Raw genomic sequence first — 15,212 nt, 5'->3', positions numbered from 1 at the left:
GTATGTACATATAGCACGAAGCTAAGCCACGTCCTGTGGCTTCAAGTATAAAAAATAAGAGGAGTGTATATACAAGAGACACGAAGCCAAGCTAGTGGCTAAGAAGAGTAGCTAGCACTACTCCTCGCTCCCTTCTGTGCTCCCTTCTCTGCCTCCTTCTTCCTTGTCTTCACCCTCATCTTCTTGTGCAAGGTCCTGTAAACAAGGGACAACATATATCAATGCATGAAAAATCAAATCTTTATTTATAATATTGACATTATTTAATTACTTTCAAATACCTCGGGGGACTCTCTAGTAGCCCGAATATACTGCTCCTCAGTAATCAACCCGTCATTATAGAAGTGCCTCCATGTATCTCCTCTGCGATGGTGGTGGTGGTAGGCTGTCTCGACACACAGAAGTAGGGTACCTGCCCACGATATCAAGCTGCAAGATGACACAATTTGCGGAGGGGTTAGTACAAAGAAACAACCTCCTAATAAACTACATAAACAATATAATTTGAAAATTGAGATCGATACTTACAAACTGGGCCTCCCATGATTCAACACCCCCTTCTCCAAAATGCACGCTTCCATATCGCTCCATTTGGATCCTTCGTGCCTCCACTTGCTTTAGACTAGGTTCCTCCTTCGCTGACTTCATTGCTTTCTTCCACTCACGCTTGTGAGCAGTGTGGGGCGGGCCCCTTGGTGGTTAACCTCCCTGGAGCCTGGCAAGCTCCGCTAGTGCATGCCTCTTAAGCAAAGATCTTTTATTGCTAAGTATCGAAACAATCTTTGACTTGGCCCATTTATCTGTGAACTGAACATTGGGGGGGTTAGGATACCTAGAGCGAACAGCAGCGAGGGTATTATCAGCTAACCTCTTTGGTTGATCTTTGTAGTGAATAAAGCAATCTCTGTAATTGTTAGCAATTACAGAGCGCATGAAGGCCATGATGTCCTTGTATACCTCCCTTTTGAGAAGCAAGCTACCACTAGGATAAACTCTATGACGGTCCCAAATCTAGCCATATCTTAATCATATAACTTAATCTAAGAAAATACTAAAACTTACTTAATCGTACTATTTCTATATAGCAATACAATCAAACCAACCCTCTCAAATAGCAAAATAAGTATGCACGCCATATCCAAGATTCTTATTACATAAGCAAAGAGTCATGTGATCTCAAACAAACACTCACATAATATAAATCTCTTTCAATTAAAACATAGCATCTCAATCAACATGTATGTCTCTATCTCAAAGATTATGTCATCACCACCATGCTCGACAACATGGTTAGTCATAATGACCAAAATCTAGCCAATCTAGGGCTTTCTCCGATGCCCGTCCACCCAACCTACACACTGGACATCATGGCTATCTCGGGTATGCCTCTTTCTGAATCTTGTCTTCTCTGGGTATGCCTCTTTCTGAATCTTGTCTTCTCTGGGTTCTACCACATGGCTCCCTGAGGGCATAGATCTCATTCGCTGTCCGATGTCCCCTATCTAAGGACGCCCACAGCCCGAATCTCAAAATCTCATGTCGAGTCTCATTATACACAAGCATATCAATCATTCATACACATGCATATCAATCATTCATTTTAAAACAAAGCACAAGTCATACATATTATCTCACACTCATCCTAGTCTATAATCTTTCAAGACATGCATATTCAAATAAATCAAAATCAACTTAAAGTATAAAACAAGCTTTTAATTCAAACAGTCCTTAACTTCTCTTAGTCTTTTAATTCTTTCAAGTCATACATGAATCTTTGTTTTTAATATAATTAATTATCACGTGCTAACCAGTAAGATCATCTCTAATTGCTATAGCTAATTCATAACTATGCTTACGTATTAGTCCGTTCGGTCTATATGGACAAGGTAGTCCATCTTGATAGCGAGTTTTAAGGCAAAGCCTGACATTTGGTCTCTTGGGAGAGTAGTATCTTTCAATCCATTTGGAATTAGAGAAAAATCAAAACTACAAAGGTTTAGGACTTCAATGCTCTATAAAACATATCTCAGTGGTGATAGTTCTCTAAAAATGAGTGCTAAGGTCTCTTTGAGAGCATTCAAAATATCAAAGTTGTATTTTCAACATGAAACTATCAAATACAGCCAAGTGCTTCACTTTGCACTCGAATAACTCAAAATCAAAAGGGATTTTGGCTTTCTGGAGTCTCGTATACTCTTGTAGAGTTTCTTGCCATCTAAAACTTTCATGTTTATATCAAAATCTGGTTCAAAACGTAAGGAAAGATAAACTCTTTCGTAAAATAGACAATAATGAAGGTTTTATCTACAATCTAGTCATAAACTAGTCAAATATTCTATCTTCTAATTCTTTATCTCCAAAAGTATTTATTGTATGAGTTTTTAGACTAAGGTGATAATTTATAATTAATAAATTCAACCGTTAAGCGTGCCATACCTCAGCTCAATTTGTCTCATATACATGCTTATCAATTTATTTCAAAAGAAATTAAAGAAAAATAATAAAAAGAGTGTTTCTGTACTTCCCCGATATATTTGATGATGTCTTGATTGATGGGGAATCCATGTCTCTCTAGAAGTTGTGGAAGAGGTGTTTGTAGATTTGGCAAGCCCCTCAGATCTATTGTCAGGGGGACTGCAACCTGCAAGAGGTATAACTTCGCACACAACTGTCAAAAACTAGTTGTGTGGGTAGTTAAAATTATCGGAACATGTGCGGTCTACAACCTCGCGCAGGCCGAATTGCCAAAATCAGCTGTATGTGAAAGTCAACACCAAAGATAGGTCACATTTTACTTTTTTTTATCAAATTTCAATTTGCATGTCCATCTTCACACTTAAAGGCTACCTTTGAGTATATTAACTAATAAAAAACTCAAACATGAATTTTCACTTAATTTTAACACTTAGAATTTTTGCCTACTCTGAAAAACTGTTAAACACCTGCTAGAATTCATTATTGAAATTTGTAATATCTAAAACTTCAGATTATCTTTAATCATAACTTGGTTAATCTCGGAAGTATGTAACAAACTCTACAAGACGTAAGGCATACGTTTGAAGTCCACATATTTGAAGGTTTTTTAATGGATAAATTTTGACAGTTGCTACTTGACAAATTCTTAAGTTTCTTTGGTGGCAAAATATATTCATGGTCACTTAACATTTGAAGGTTTCAAGGTCTCAAAAGAATCAATCTAAATAGACATTTCAAGACTCACATAGCATCAAACCTCAAATCTTTAGTGGCATTGGTGGAAGCATTGAGAGTAAGCATAATTGTACACGACTCATTATCTCATTATCTTGATACATGGTCTAGGTTAGAATCCGTTTCAGGAAGCAAGCTAAAAAGATAGCAAGAGCCAAAAGGCCCAAGAAAGCAAATTTTTCAACGAATCATAAAACTTCCCACTGGCCTTGGTTGAGAAGGCAGAACACCAGGATCTCAAACATCGTGGGTTCAATCATTTCCCACCACACCCTTGAGGTGCAAAAACTGTAAGGTATTTTCTTAGTGCACTCTCCTGAAACACAACACTTTATGGCCTAAATTTTTACTGGGCTTCGTCAAGTTCTGTACACTGAAATTTACACCCGGTGTGGGACACAGTTCATTAGTGTACATGGATATATTCACTGAGGTCTGCTCCAAAGCCACCGATCACACACTTTTGCATCTTGCAACTCTCGAAAGTACTGTGTAGCTCCGGCATAGCCATATGTTGCAAAGCAATCGCGCCTATTTTGTGAAGCTCCTCAGTTTTCGAACTTCCCGCCTTTACGATGCAAAGCAGTATGAGTTTGCTTCCCCTCTCATCTTTTCCAAGGAGCACCAGGCGGACTGGGAATGAGTACACACACTGGGCATAATTACCTTTGATGGGCACCTCGAAGGACCCCAGAAGTGAGGCGGAGTTGAAGTCGAAGTGGAGGATGAATTGCTGAGCTGAGAGCATTTCTTTCAAGTCGAGGGGGATGCGAGTCGCTTGATCTGCAGCGGTCGACATTGCCGCAAGAGCTTGACAATGAGAAGATCTGCAAGGAGCAATGATCAGACAATGAGAAGCTTCTCCTTTTCTTTGATTGATATCTTGTTCATCTGTCGGCACGACCTCCCCGCATGCTACCTTGGCCTTCAGCTCCAGCCGGCCATCTTCTCTCAACCTCTCCACTTTCATATCCACCTGAGTTGGCCGTAGCGCGTACTCCAGCTTCTTGTTTGCACCATGGAAATCAGGAGCCCATGATAATCCCAACATCTTCCCGCCCTTCTGGTTCATCATGCAGAGCTCAAGCAGTATATCTGATCCTCCCGCTCTAATTAGCTCTATCACTTGATCTTCCAAGGATTTTCCCGTCCTCAGTTGATCGAGTTGTAGCCCAAGAAGCCCCATGATGGAGAGCACCCGATCTTCTTCCACCGAGCAGTCTCGCGATCCCACCTCGCAGATCACATGGCACGGCCTCCAGTTCCCTTCTGTGGCCAACGCGCAGTATAGGCCGCGCAGAGCTTGGATACCTGCGGTGGGTTCCAGCTCCGTCGGACCCTCAACCATGCGACTGTCGCACTGCATCAACGCGAGGTAGACTTCTCTGTCGACAAGATATGTAGGTGATCGAGTCCAAGCCGTCTTTGCTTTTCGAATCATGGGTTTAGAGCCGCAATGATCGCATTCGTTATCACTCCCAGTGATGATATTCTGCTGCCCGCGATGCTTTGTCGCCAACTTGAACGATCGTGAGAGCTGCAAGAAGATCGCCAAATTAGTGCTAGCTATAAGCCTACATGAACGTTAAAGAACGAGGTTCGAATTGCGGAAATGTACTCTTTTTGTAGTAACCGGATGATAATACGTACGCTTGGGCCGATTTGTGAATCATTTTGCATCTCCTTGACTAAATCGCGTCGATACGATTTATCTGTTTTTTCGTTATAACACCCATTGCAGCAATTGATTGGCTCACGATGGCGTGCTTCTCCTACTCTCCACCATTTGTGATCATGTTCAGCTCTCTCTGCCATGAGCTTCATGATGGACTTCCACTTATCATGACGAAGCTCGAAGCCCCCCATCCATTTCAATTCCTCACAGTCTAGCCAAGACAGTAAAGTCTGATCCAAGACGTCCATATTTAGGAAGCATTGGCACAACCCATCTCTTGATTTCTCTCTGATCAAGTGGTTCACTACAGCTACAAATCTCTCATCGACACCTTCCACTATAAAACAGAGTCGGCGAGGAAGCAGAAACTCTTGAAAAGTCCACACCCTTGTGAACCAACGAGGCAAAATTGAACCCCGATCAGACGCTCCCTTGCTCCAAAGCTCGTAGCCCTCGCCCACACCATGCGTTAACACGTAACAAGCCTTGCTCAGACTGTAGTATGGACCCATGTGAGTGATCTCGAGACTTTTCTCTTCGCTGTCACGTAGTGTTAGAAATGAGTATTATTCACGCCCACGCAGATGCTACAAAGGAGCTTGAGGAGATGCAGTTAATCACTTACTTTACACATTGATTTATGCAGAGGGCATCGAACCAGATTCTCTCCACTCCATCGCCCATCAGAAGCTCGAATAACTCTAATAGCTTCTTGTAGCAGAGGTCTTGGCTGAAGTCTTCCTCTTCGAAAGCACGGTTGTAAGCATCCGGATGCCGATGCGAGGCTGCTCCGATCCTTTGGCCTATCCGTAAGGACAGTGCTCGGACGGAAGCGCTCCAGGTGTGAGAAAGAACATGAAAATTCCAGTCAAGTGGCCCCATGAAATGAATGCCTCGCTTGCAACTGAGCGTCCTACGCACGTCGATCACTCGTATAGGTTTCTTAAGTTTGTCCGAGTCATGAGCATAATCTGAATCGCCATTATTCAATGGCGATGGGTACCTGCAGCAATCCGATGGGCACCTGCAACAGCAGTCGTGGCATTACTTGCAAAAACATGCTGGCTCCAAGAGCATATAGCTTGAACCAACGATCACAAGCAATACTCACCTCGATGATACAGCAGCAGTGCTCTGCGATGGAGGATTACCACAGCCAGACATCGTTGGCTTGAAATATCTTCTGTAACTGTCGTCGTGCACCAGATCACAGATCATTAAACTCCTTAAGCTTAAGCTTGAGAGTAACAAGTTAACAACAGATCAAACTATATAAAGTTTCGATCAGCCCAAGGTGAACGGAAGTTTCGATCAGCCCAAGGTGAACGGAAAGGAAGTTGCGACCGAGCTTCCCGCCAGGTTACTGAGTCAAGACTCAACGTGGAGAATCGGCGATCTGAACTATATCTAATGAAAGGCCGTGAAAGACAAAAACACCAGCGTTTAGTGTATTTTAAACCTTTGAAATTTTAAAAGATACCTTAAAACTTCTACCCTCGAGGCCTTGGGGTCATTTTTTAATTAAGCACTAGAACATCTGAATGGAATTATGTGGCTCAAATTTATGTTATGTCTAGCCTTAACCTTGACATTTATGTGAAGTAGTCTAGCCTTAAGCTTGGAATTTTAAGGCACGAGGGTCATTTTTTTAATTAAGCAATAGAACATCAATGTTCATCCAAAGAATCCAACAATAGAAAGGCGTAGCAAGCACGAAAACCAAAAAGACAGCAAGCACTAAAGCTTCTACGAAATCACAAAGACATTAATGAGTTGCAAAATCCCACCAGCTTATAGTTTCAAGTGTAAAATGCACTGATCTAGGTCGGCTCCACACGTAGATCTCTTTTATTATGAAGGTTTCCTTGCCCTTTGATTTGACAGGGCCGGCTTTGAAGTTTGAACCTGTCTCCAGAAATTACACTCTACTACGTTTTTTGTCGAACTGCCACAGTTCGTTTTGATTGAAGTTGTAATCAGCAGCAGCAGCAGCAGTTTTTACGTTCTACTGTATTTTTGGCTTCTTCTATGACCTTTGAGTGAAATTGCTTACATATCAATCTGGTACCATTACAAAGTCCCCGTCGTCGAGGATCCAAATTGCGGAGCAGCATGATAGGAGCATTAATCTTTGGAATCAAGTGATGAGGAGGGTAACCACCACCCAAGTTCAAACTATTCAAGTACTCAATTGGGTACAATATTGCATCATTCTCGAAAGAAGCAACTGAATCAGGACTGAGGTATTCTCTTTCAAGACCGGGTAATGCACTCAAGGCTAGTTCATTAACCTCATCAACCTCTAGATTTCGTAGTGCAAGTAGTTATTTAAAGGAGCATCCATATTCCTCCACCCTCTGAAGATCTTTGTATACCCATTCTACTAAACTCAAAATATACCCATTCTACCAAACTCAAAATGGAGTTCCCATGGATCAACATTCATGGTGGTATTACCACTCTGCCTTCATTGTTTGGATGGCCTATAGAGCCATCTCCAATTTGTAATGTTCATTTGACAAATTCTTGTTCCGTACAATCATAAGAACTCTGTCTAACCCGCATGTTTTGGGTGAGCTTTAGAACTTTCACATGTTTGCAAATATGTGATTGGCATAACGTTGCATCAACAATGTCCTCACGCGTTCCCTTTGGCACAACCACGATAAGATTTGCCTAAAGTCACCACCAAAGAGCATAACTTTCCCACCAAACATTGAATCACTCTACATAATGTCTTTCAATGTCCTGTCTAGTGCTTAATATGTGTACTGACGCATCATTGGAGTCTCATCCCAAATAATTAACCTTGCAAGCTTCAACACCTCCGCTAATGGGTTGTTAGCTTTAATTCCACATGTGCTAGAAGCATTGACCACCATCAATGGAGTCTTAAAACGTGAGTGCATTGTACGACCATTTGAAAGTAACAATGCAGCTATTCCAGATGATGCACATGCCAATGAAACTTGATTCTCTCCACGTAATCGTGACACCAAGGCATTATAAAGATAGGTTTTGCCTGATCCACCTAGTCCATCAAGGAAAAAAGCACCACCCTGGTTCAAAGAAATAGCGTCAAGGATAGTGTCAAATGCTCTTGACTGACAACTATTTAGACTCCTTTCCATGGAAACGGACAAATCAGCCTGCTGAACAGAATCAAATATAATCTCTTCCATCAGCAAACCATTGTTGACACTGACAACACTTGATCTATTGGGAATAGGCAACCCTTCAAAATTATACTGTTTGTAATAGGTCTTGCATTTGCAACAAAGCTTGATTCTTTGCTATAGAATGACAACCAAACACCAACATATGTACACTCTTTCTCCTACAAGGCATGGAAAAAATCATCTGAAAGCTCGATGGAGAATTTATTCCAAAGGTGTCTAGGGGATATAGGCTCACAAAAAAGTATTATAATGAAAAACAATTGACGTAACTAGAATCATGTTTTCTGAAATGCAACGTCTTGGTGGAGACACATATACCACTCCTCATCGCTCTCTAGCATTCCTCTGGCTTCACATGATGTAGCCTTAAAACAGGGATACAAATGTCTATTCACCGTTCATAAATCCTCAAAAGATTTACAACCCTTGCACACAGTAACATGTGTAAGTAATATTGCTCACCTGCACACTCGGAGTAACATTATACATACGTCTGATCACATTTCCCCTTTTCCTTTTAGTCCATGAGCACAAAGTTGAATTCCACACCCACTTGCAAAGGAAATCAACATATAGCAGGCTATTTGCATCCATATACAATTGATTAGCTTTGAACCATTCAGTCAAAGATGTTATTCGGCTTCTGTCCACAACTAATCACATCATGCAAATCATCCTGATCATTGAATATCACATTGCTTTGCATTGGGAGATGGACATGCAACCTTTGTATATCAGGCTTTTCATCATGCAAATCATATTGTATATGCGCTAGCATGCCTCTGACGCAGACACGCATTGTGCATACAAATATTGACTATCCTCATCAATAACCCCATGTGAGTCTTGCAACTCTATCGTAGCTCTATCATGTCCTTTGTATACATACTTATACAAATACTTTATGGTAGTAATAGTAGAGCATACTTCAATGTTAATATGGGCTTTGTACCTCATAAACAAAAAAGGGTTATATTATGGAACAACCCATCGACTATCCACCCTTTGATCCTTTACCTCCTGTATGAAACTACCATCGTCCCTCTACATGTAAGTTGGATATCCATTATCATCAACGCTAGTAGTCTCGCAAAAATTCCGAGAGTACCGATGTTTGCACCTCCCGTTGACCATGCAAGGAGAGAACATATTTAGTTCCCCACATGGTCCGTGGATGTTACAATGACTAATTATGGTGTGAAATGAAGGAAACATCACCTTATCAGGAAGTTTAGCACATACCAACATATCATATTGTGTGCAATCTCCACCGGTTTACTTCCACTTTCTAATATCAATAATATATGTGCATGTGGCAAGCCTCTTTTTTGAAATTCAATAACAGACACAAATCCCAAAACCTTTCCAAATATTTCTTTTTTCACCAATAAGTGCATCATGTCCTTGTGTTTCTCATAAAAGACATGAGCTATCAAGTCAGGTTGATCTTGGGGAACCTGACCAGGGAGTAAGGCATTGGTTATTTCATCCCACTTAGGATTGCAAGTGAAGGTAATAAACAGGTCAGGTTTACCCATCTTCCTAACAATTGCCATGGAATCTTGGTACAATTGATACATATATCTAGGCCCATGAGTATATGAAGATGGTAGAACTACTCTGTGCCCCAGCAATGCTCCCAGAGACTCTATTGACCCCACCAATTTAATTAACCATATCTACAAGACCTTGGTATACTTCAACATGCAATGCTTTCTGATTATTGTGTATCCACCATGATACTATATGCATCAACGATGTATTGTTGCAATAGCTGACCACCGCACAGAAGGTAGGCATTTGTATCTTTCCTTATTTGTAGTCTATATGCATAATATTGCCGTTGAGTTACGGTCTTTATCCCCTCATTTGAACCTTGTCTATTCCTACCATTGAATGGAATTCCAACATGCCAACCATCCTCCTCGAGGAAATAGAAGAATAGACAATAGAGGCATATACGAACGATGCAAGTTAGATATTTGTTTTATAGCACCTATGTGCAACACTATTTGAATATCTCTATGCCCCACATGTAAATCATCCCGTTGACCCGGCATGATAGCTGCTACCTCACTTCCTGTAGGAACCAAGTATTGCCTTGAAGTTGATCGCGCTTCAGTAACCATTCTCAGATCTGCATGTGGACTTGACTGCAACATTTCTCTCATTGTATGAAGAGTAGAGGCATACGGATTATATCCATACATCATTGTTTGCAACCTCTCAAGTACATTATGATTTAAAGAAATAATCCCATGATTTCTATTCTCTAATTCATGTTCTGTATCCTACACATATAGTTGGGCAAATCAAGGATCCGCATCTCGTGTTTTAGAACCAACATGATAATAGGTAGTACCATGGATTTGAAAACTAAATACTCCCCCCTCCCTAGTGAACTGATTATCCAAGTGAGCACCAAGTGAAATAAATGCCAAGGCATTATTTGTCAGAGAGCAGATATTCTTTCTGTATTCCTTACTTGTATTATCATTACCAAGCAGCAACTCAACCAATGCAGGAGGTGGGTTTTTCAAAGAGACAATTCCACTTCCACAGCAGTGTTTGTCTACATATTGTCTTAGCTTTCTTGATGCCTCACATTTCCAAATTATTGCATTACAAAAATGGCACATATAAGTAAGGGCTCCTAATGAGTGAAGAGTGCAATCTCCGAAATACACCACCATAGTTGCTGGGTGCTTAATATTCCGAGGAAATGAAAACGCATGCCTTATAGAGTGACATTCAGATTTAATATCTTTCACATAACCAACGACACAACAAATAGAATGGAAGTTATCATCTATAGGCATCTCATTTAAATCAAAGAAAAAAGAGACTTTCTCTATATCTCTCTGTGGTTGTGCATTTTAACATTCATTGATAGGTTCTTGAAGTACCATAGCATTGGCAATTGCTCTGTTTCTTGTGAGTAAGTGGATTCCACCATGGATTCCTCTATGTTCCTCTCCATTTTCAACCCTTCCAAATTTTCGAACTTCATTTTCATTAATGTAATTCATTAAATTAGCAACATTTTGTTTTTGAATGCAAGCCCTTGTCCTTGAACGGTTACGGCGAGACACACGCGTTGCATCCAAAACTCGAAGCTGGAGGAACTTGGTTTAAACTCAAGTATAAACAGCTCCTAACCATCTTCAAATCTCCTTCAAAACACAAAATAGGGAATACTAACTTCCTTTTAAAACATTCTTAACTTCAAACACCAACATAATATTCTACTGCAATAGCCATTATCACACCCGTGACCCTCCTCCAAATAGACTCAGCTGAATAAGAATGTAAATAGTAGAGAAGTTTTTAATACATACATGAGTATAACATATACAAACCATTTCCTAGATGAATAAGTGAGCATAATATATATAATCCCTCTCTTACAAAGATAAAGGGTAATAACATATACAATCACAGAGGTAGATAGATAGAGAGAGAGAGAGAAAATAGAAGTTTAGACACAATAGAAAAGTGTGAGAGCACAAAATAAGAGAGAAGTATTGAATTTGAGAAAATGGAAAACTCATACATATACATCCAAAAGAGAGAGCCAATTCTGCAAGTCGCAATACAATTTGTGCCTTGAGTAAAAACAACTCGAGAGTTTGGGAAAATCCCATTACTTTGGAAATTTTTTTCTCAATCTACATTTTTGTATATCTAGAGTATACCAACTTGAAAGTTGTCGGAGAATGTGGATTTAGCACCTACTCTTTAAGATCTTTCAAACGATATGTGACATGAGGGCATTTTGACAAAATCTTAAAAGGTTTTACCATGTCCCCCATTTTTTGATCTTGCAAAATGGGAATTGGGATTTTCCCAAACTCCCTAATATGGTCTTAAATTTACTCTCACAAAAACCCTAGACAGCTACCCGAGCTTCTAACATACGACTCATCTTTTTTATAATAGAATTGAGTCGATTAATAGATATCGTAAGACTCAATACCTCCAAGACTAAGTATGTACTTGCTCTTTTAGAGAATCCACTTGTTCTTTACATTGCCTATTACATCCACCTTGACGCTCCCCAATTTCAACGTGCATATTCTCCATGAAAGAAATCATGTCTAGTTGGTTAGCCTCTATCTGACCATCACTGTCAAGGATGCGGTGGAGATGATGAGACAACTCGTCTCTTAGCATATCTCCCCTTTGGCTGCCACTTCCATGAATCTCATCCCAAGTACTCCTTTGCAAGAAACCTGATTTTTCTCAGACCTTTCACATATGTCTGCAATATTTTGTAGACGTTCAAAGTTTGGTTGTCCAGATGGAGACCTTGACCTAGCAAGGTGTTTTGTAGCTTGAACATTCATCAACTCCGGTGGAGTAGAAAAAACTTCTTCTTCATTGGAAGAATCCTTCACAGCCAGTACATCTCTTGGAGCGGTTGTTAAAATTCTGCATCTTCATTTGCTGAAATTCAAAATTAATATCTTAAGGCTCTAGAAATCTCTCTTCATATCTTTGCCAACATATAACCAACCCTAGAAACCTACCTATACAAATGTAGATTCCTCCTAGAAAACTATCATAGAGATACATATAAGTGTCTCTCTATATTTTATATATTGGTAAAATCATAAAATTTTTAAACTTTTTTAAGAACGTTCTGAAGTTAAAACAACTATTCGCTAGAACTCTCTCTACAATATCAAAGGCAATAGTCTAATAAATGGAATGTTTATAACTTATGTAGCTAAGCACACCAATATTGTAAATTGTTTAAATGTGGTAACACACTCAATGAGATTAAAAGAGAAATAGAGAATGTTTTAATGTGCTCTTTCTCTCTCTCTCTCTCTCTCTCTCTCTCTCTCTCTCTCTCTCTCTCTCTCTCTCTCTCTCTCTCTCTAGCCAACCATACAATAGACACACAAATAGATAAAGACAAAAAGGCCAACAAAGAAACCAACCTCAAGTTGAACAGAGAATTGGATTTGAAACACCAGCTTTGAAACTATCGTCCTTGTGCTTTCTTCTACACAATCACACTGAAAAACCCAAAAAATTTTAAACATATGATCTCTCTATTTTTCTAATCCAAATACACAATAAAATGTAACAATAACTATTTGTGTATTACATGATTGTATGCGACAAAGAGAGAGAAAGACAAACAAATAGAGAGGGAGAGAGATAGAGAGTGAGAAAGAGACATCCATCAATAATCTAAAAGATTATTACATTATCTTTACTGTAAGATTCCTCCCCAGCCCCTCAAGATGTCCAGTATCTTCCCCCTGTAATCAATTCCCTCTTCAAAATAATAAAGGTCTTATTTCTACCTATTTTGACAGAGAGAGAAAATATTCTAGAGAGAGGTTATTCAGATTTTAGATATTTTTGGATGGAAAAATATCTCTTCTTATTAAAATAAATTCCCCCGAAACCGAAGTTCAAAAATGATTTTCAGAAGGTGCATTAGAATTAAATTATAATCTGTTCAAAAGGCCTTATCCTAAGGGTCTAGATTTTTTAAAAATTTTAAATTACGTTTCTGAGGGGCCAATCACATTCATCCAATTGTATGGATGAGATAAATTAAAGAAATAAAGAAAATCCCCCCAAAAATGAGTAAATACTCACATAAGATGAAAAGTGGACTAAGGGCTAAAGGAAATACTAAAAAAATGAATTTTTGACACCTAAGGGGATTCCCCCTCATGAAGGAGGCGCCTATTTCACATGTGTGGTGGAGTTTTAAATTCTCAAATATTGAGATATTTCATCTCTCCTCTCTCCTAATTCAAGTCTAGTTCTAAAAAGTAAGCTAAACTGACCCAAAAATGGTCAAAAATTGACCAAACTGATCTGGAAAATTCTAGAATCAGTTTGCTTGGTTAGAAGCTCACTTTTTCCTATAAATAAAAGCCTCCCCCTTTGTAGAAGCTTAATAGTGTTTTATGAATTGTTACTCTACTCTCACCAACATTGATTTTTATGCATAAAGAAATTTGTTTATTATAAAAATGTTACTTTCATCAATATTGATTTTTATGCATAAAATGATGCAAAAAAGAATTTTTTTATTATAAAAGTGTTACTTTCACCAATATTGATTTTTATGCATAAAATGATTCATAAAAGAATCTTTTTTATTATAAAAGTGTTTCTTTCATCAAAATTGATATTTTTACAAAAATTGGATGCATAAAAGGATTTTCTTTTATATAAAAGTATTATTTTCATAGAAGTTGAATTTTATGCATAAATATATGCATATAGAATTTTTATATCAAAATAAGAGTTGTCTTTAATCCTATGTTTAAATTCCATGAATATTGGTAAATGAATAAGTAAATACTCTGTGAGAGAAAATTCTACCGTTTCATATTCTCTAGGATGGTAATGAGAAAATTTAAAAAAACTATCGGAGTCGAAATTTTAGATAAATGATTAATTTATTCCTCATAGGAGTTTATGATTAGTTTTAAATTCAGTTAAGCAAAATACTCAATGAATAAAATTCAGTAAAGTAGTAATTGAAATATTACCCTTCGAGAAAGTTAGTTCAGGGAGACCTTTCCAAACTCAAACCGTGAAGAATCAGACTATGACCAAGACTTAATCTCCTTCGTCAGTTTCAAGAAAAGATGATGTGACCTGTTGTTCAGGAAAATTTCACTCAAATCACCCACCGAATCTGAAATCAAGTTAAGACCCTTGATTCTGATCTGAGGATCAAGGTTACAAAATTGAGAAAATTCTGTTGAAATTTTAGACTTGTGATCTAGAAGTATTGGGATACGGATTTAAGATATACCCATTGTATTCAAAAGAAAATCAAAACTGAAAACTTGCATAGAAACCTTGTTTTCTTAAAAGACTATCTTACGCCAGAGTGCTTTGGAGGGAGCATTTGATATATGTGTTTTTCTAAGGGAAGTTCGGTTACAACAGCTGGCAGGGAGTGTTCAAAGGACGGCTCACGTGGCAAAAACCTGCCCAGGTCTTGACCAGGCTGGGTATGGTGAAAAATGGTGTGCTTCCGATATGATGGACGAGGGCCGACGAAGCAGTCCTTGAGTGAAGTGCCAGCACACCTAAGGAGGATCCTGGAGGGTTCTGAAGAGTCCAGAGGGATACTGTTTTGTGAGAAACAAGGACTGAATGGA

At 38.9% G+C, this 15,212-nt stretch overlaps 1 protein-coding gene across 1 annotated transcript; it reads right to left on the bottom strand.

The window, feature by feature from the left end:
- Window positions 1–3,272: 3,272 nt before the first annotated feature.
- LOC147608670 (uncharacterized) lies at window positions 3,273–6,119 on the bottom strand. Its single transcript, XM_086788138.1, has 4 exons — window positions 5,997–6,119; window positions 5,511–5,909; window positions 4,861–5,425; window positions 3,273–4,747 (listed from the first exon to the last, which is right to left on the bottom strand). Exons 1-4 carry the CDS (start codon window positions 6,101–6,103, stop codon window positions 3,617–3,619), a joined length of 2,202 nt encoding a protein of 733 aa, XP_086644264.1. The 5' UTR covers window positions 6,104–6,119; the 3' UTR covers window positions 3,273–3,616.
- Between the last annotated feature and the right edge of the window lie 9,093 nt (window positions 6,120–15,212).

Source organism: Cibotium barometz, chromosome 52, assembly GCF_041138505.1.
Source record: "Cibotium barometz isolate CiBa-2024 chromosome 52, ASM4113850v1, whole genome shotgun sequence".
In the NCBI taxonomy this organism is placed as follows: domain Eukaryota; kingdom Viridiplantae; phylum Streptophyta; class Polypodiopsida; order Cyatheales; family Cibotiaceae; genus Cibotium; species Cibotium barometz.
Note: the sequence above shows the minus strand (reverse complement) of the source record. Positions and strands in the feature narration are given on the sequence as shown.

Coding starts and splice junctions, on each gene's coding strand:
- LOC147608670 (XM_086788138.1), bottom strand. CDS start 6,103: ATGATCTGTGATCTGGTGCACGACGACAGTTACAGAAGATATTTCAAG. Junction 5,426..5,510: donor TGCATAAATCAATGTGTAAA/GTAAGTGATTAA, acceptor ACTACGTGACAG/CGAAGAGAAAAGTCTCGAGA. Junction 4,748..4,860: donor ATTCACAAATCGGCCCAAGC/GTACGTATTATC, acceptor ATCTTCTTGCAG/CTCTCACGATCGTTCAAGTT.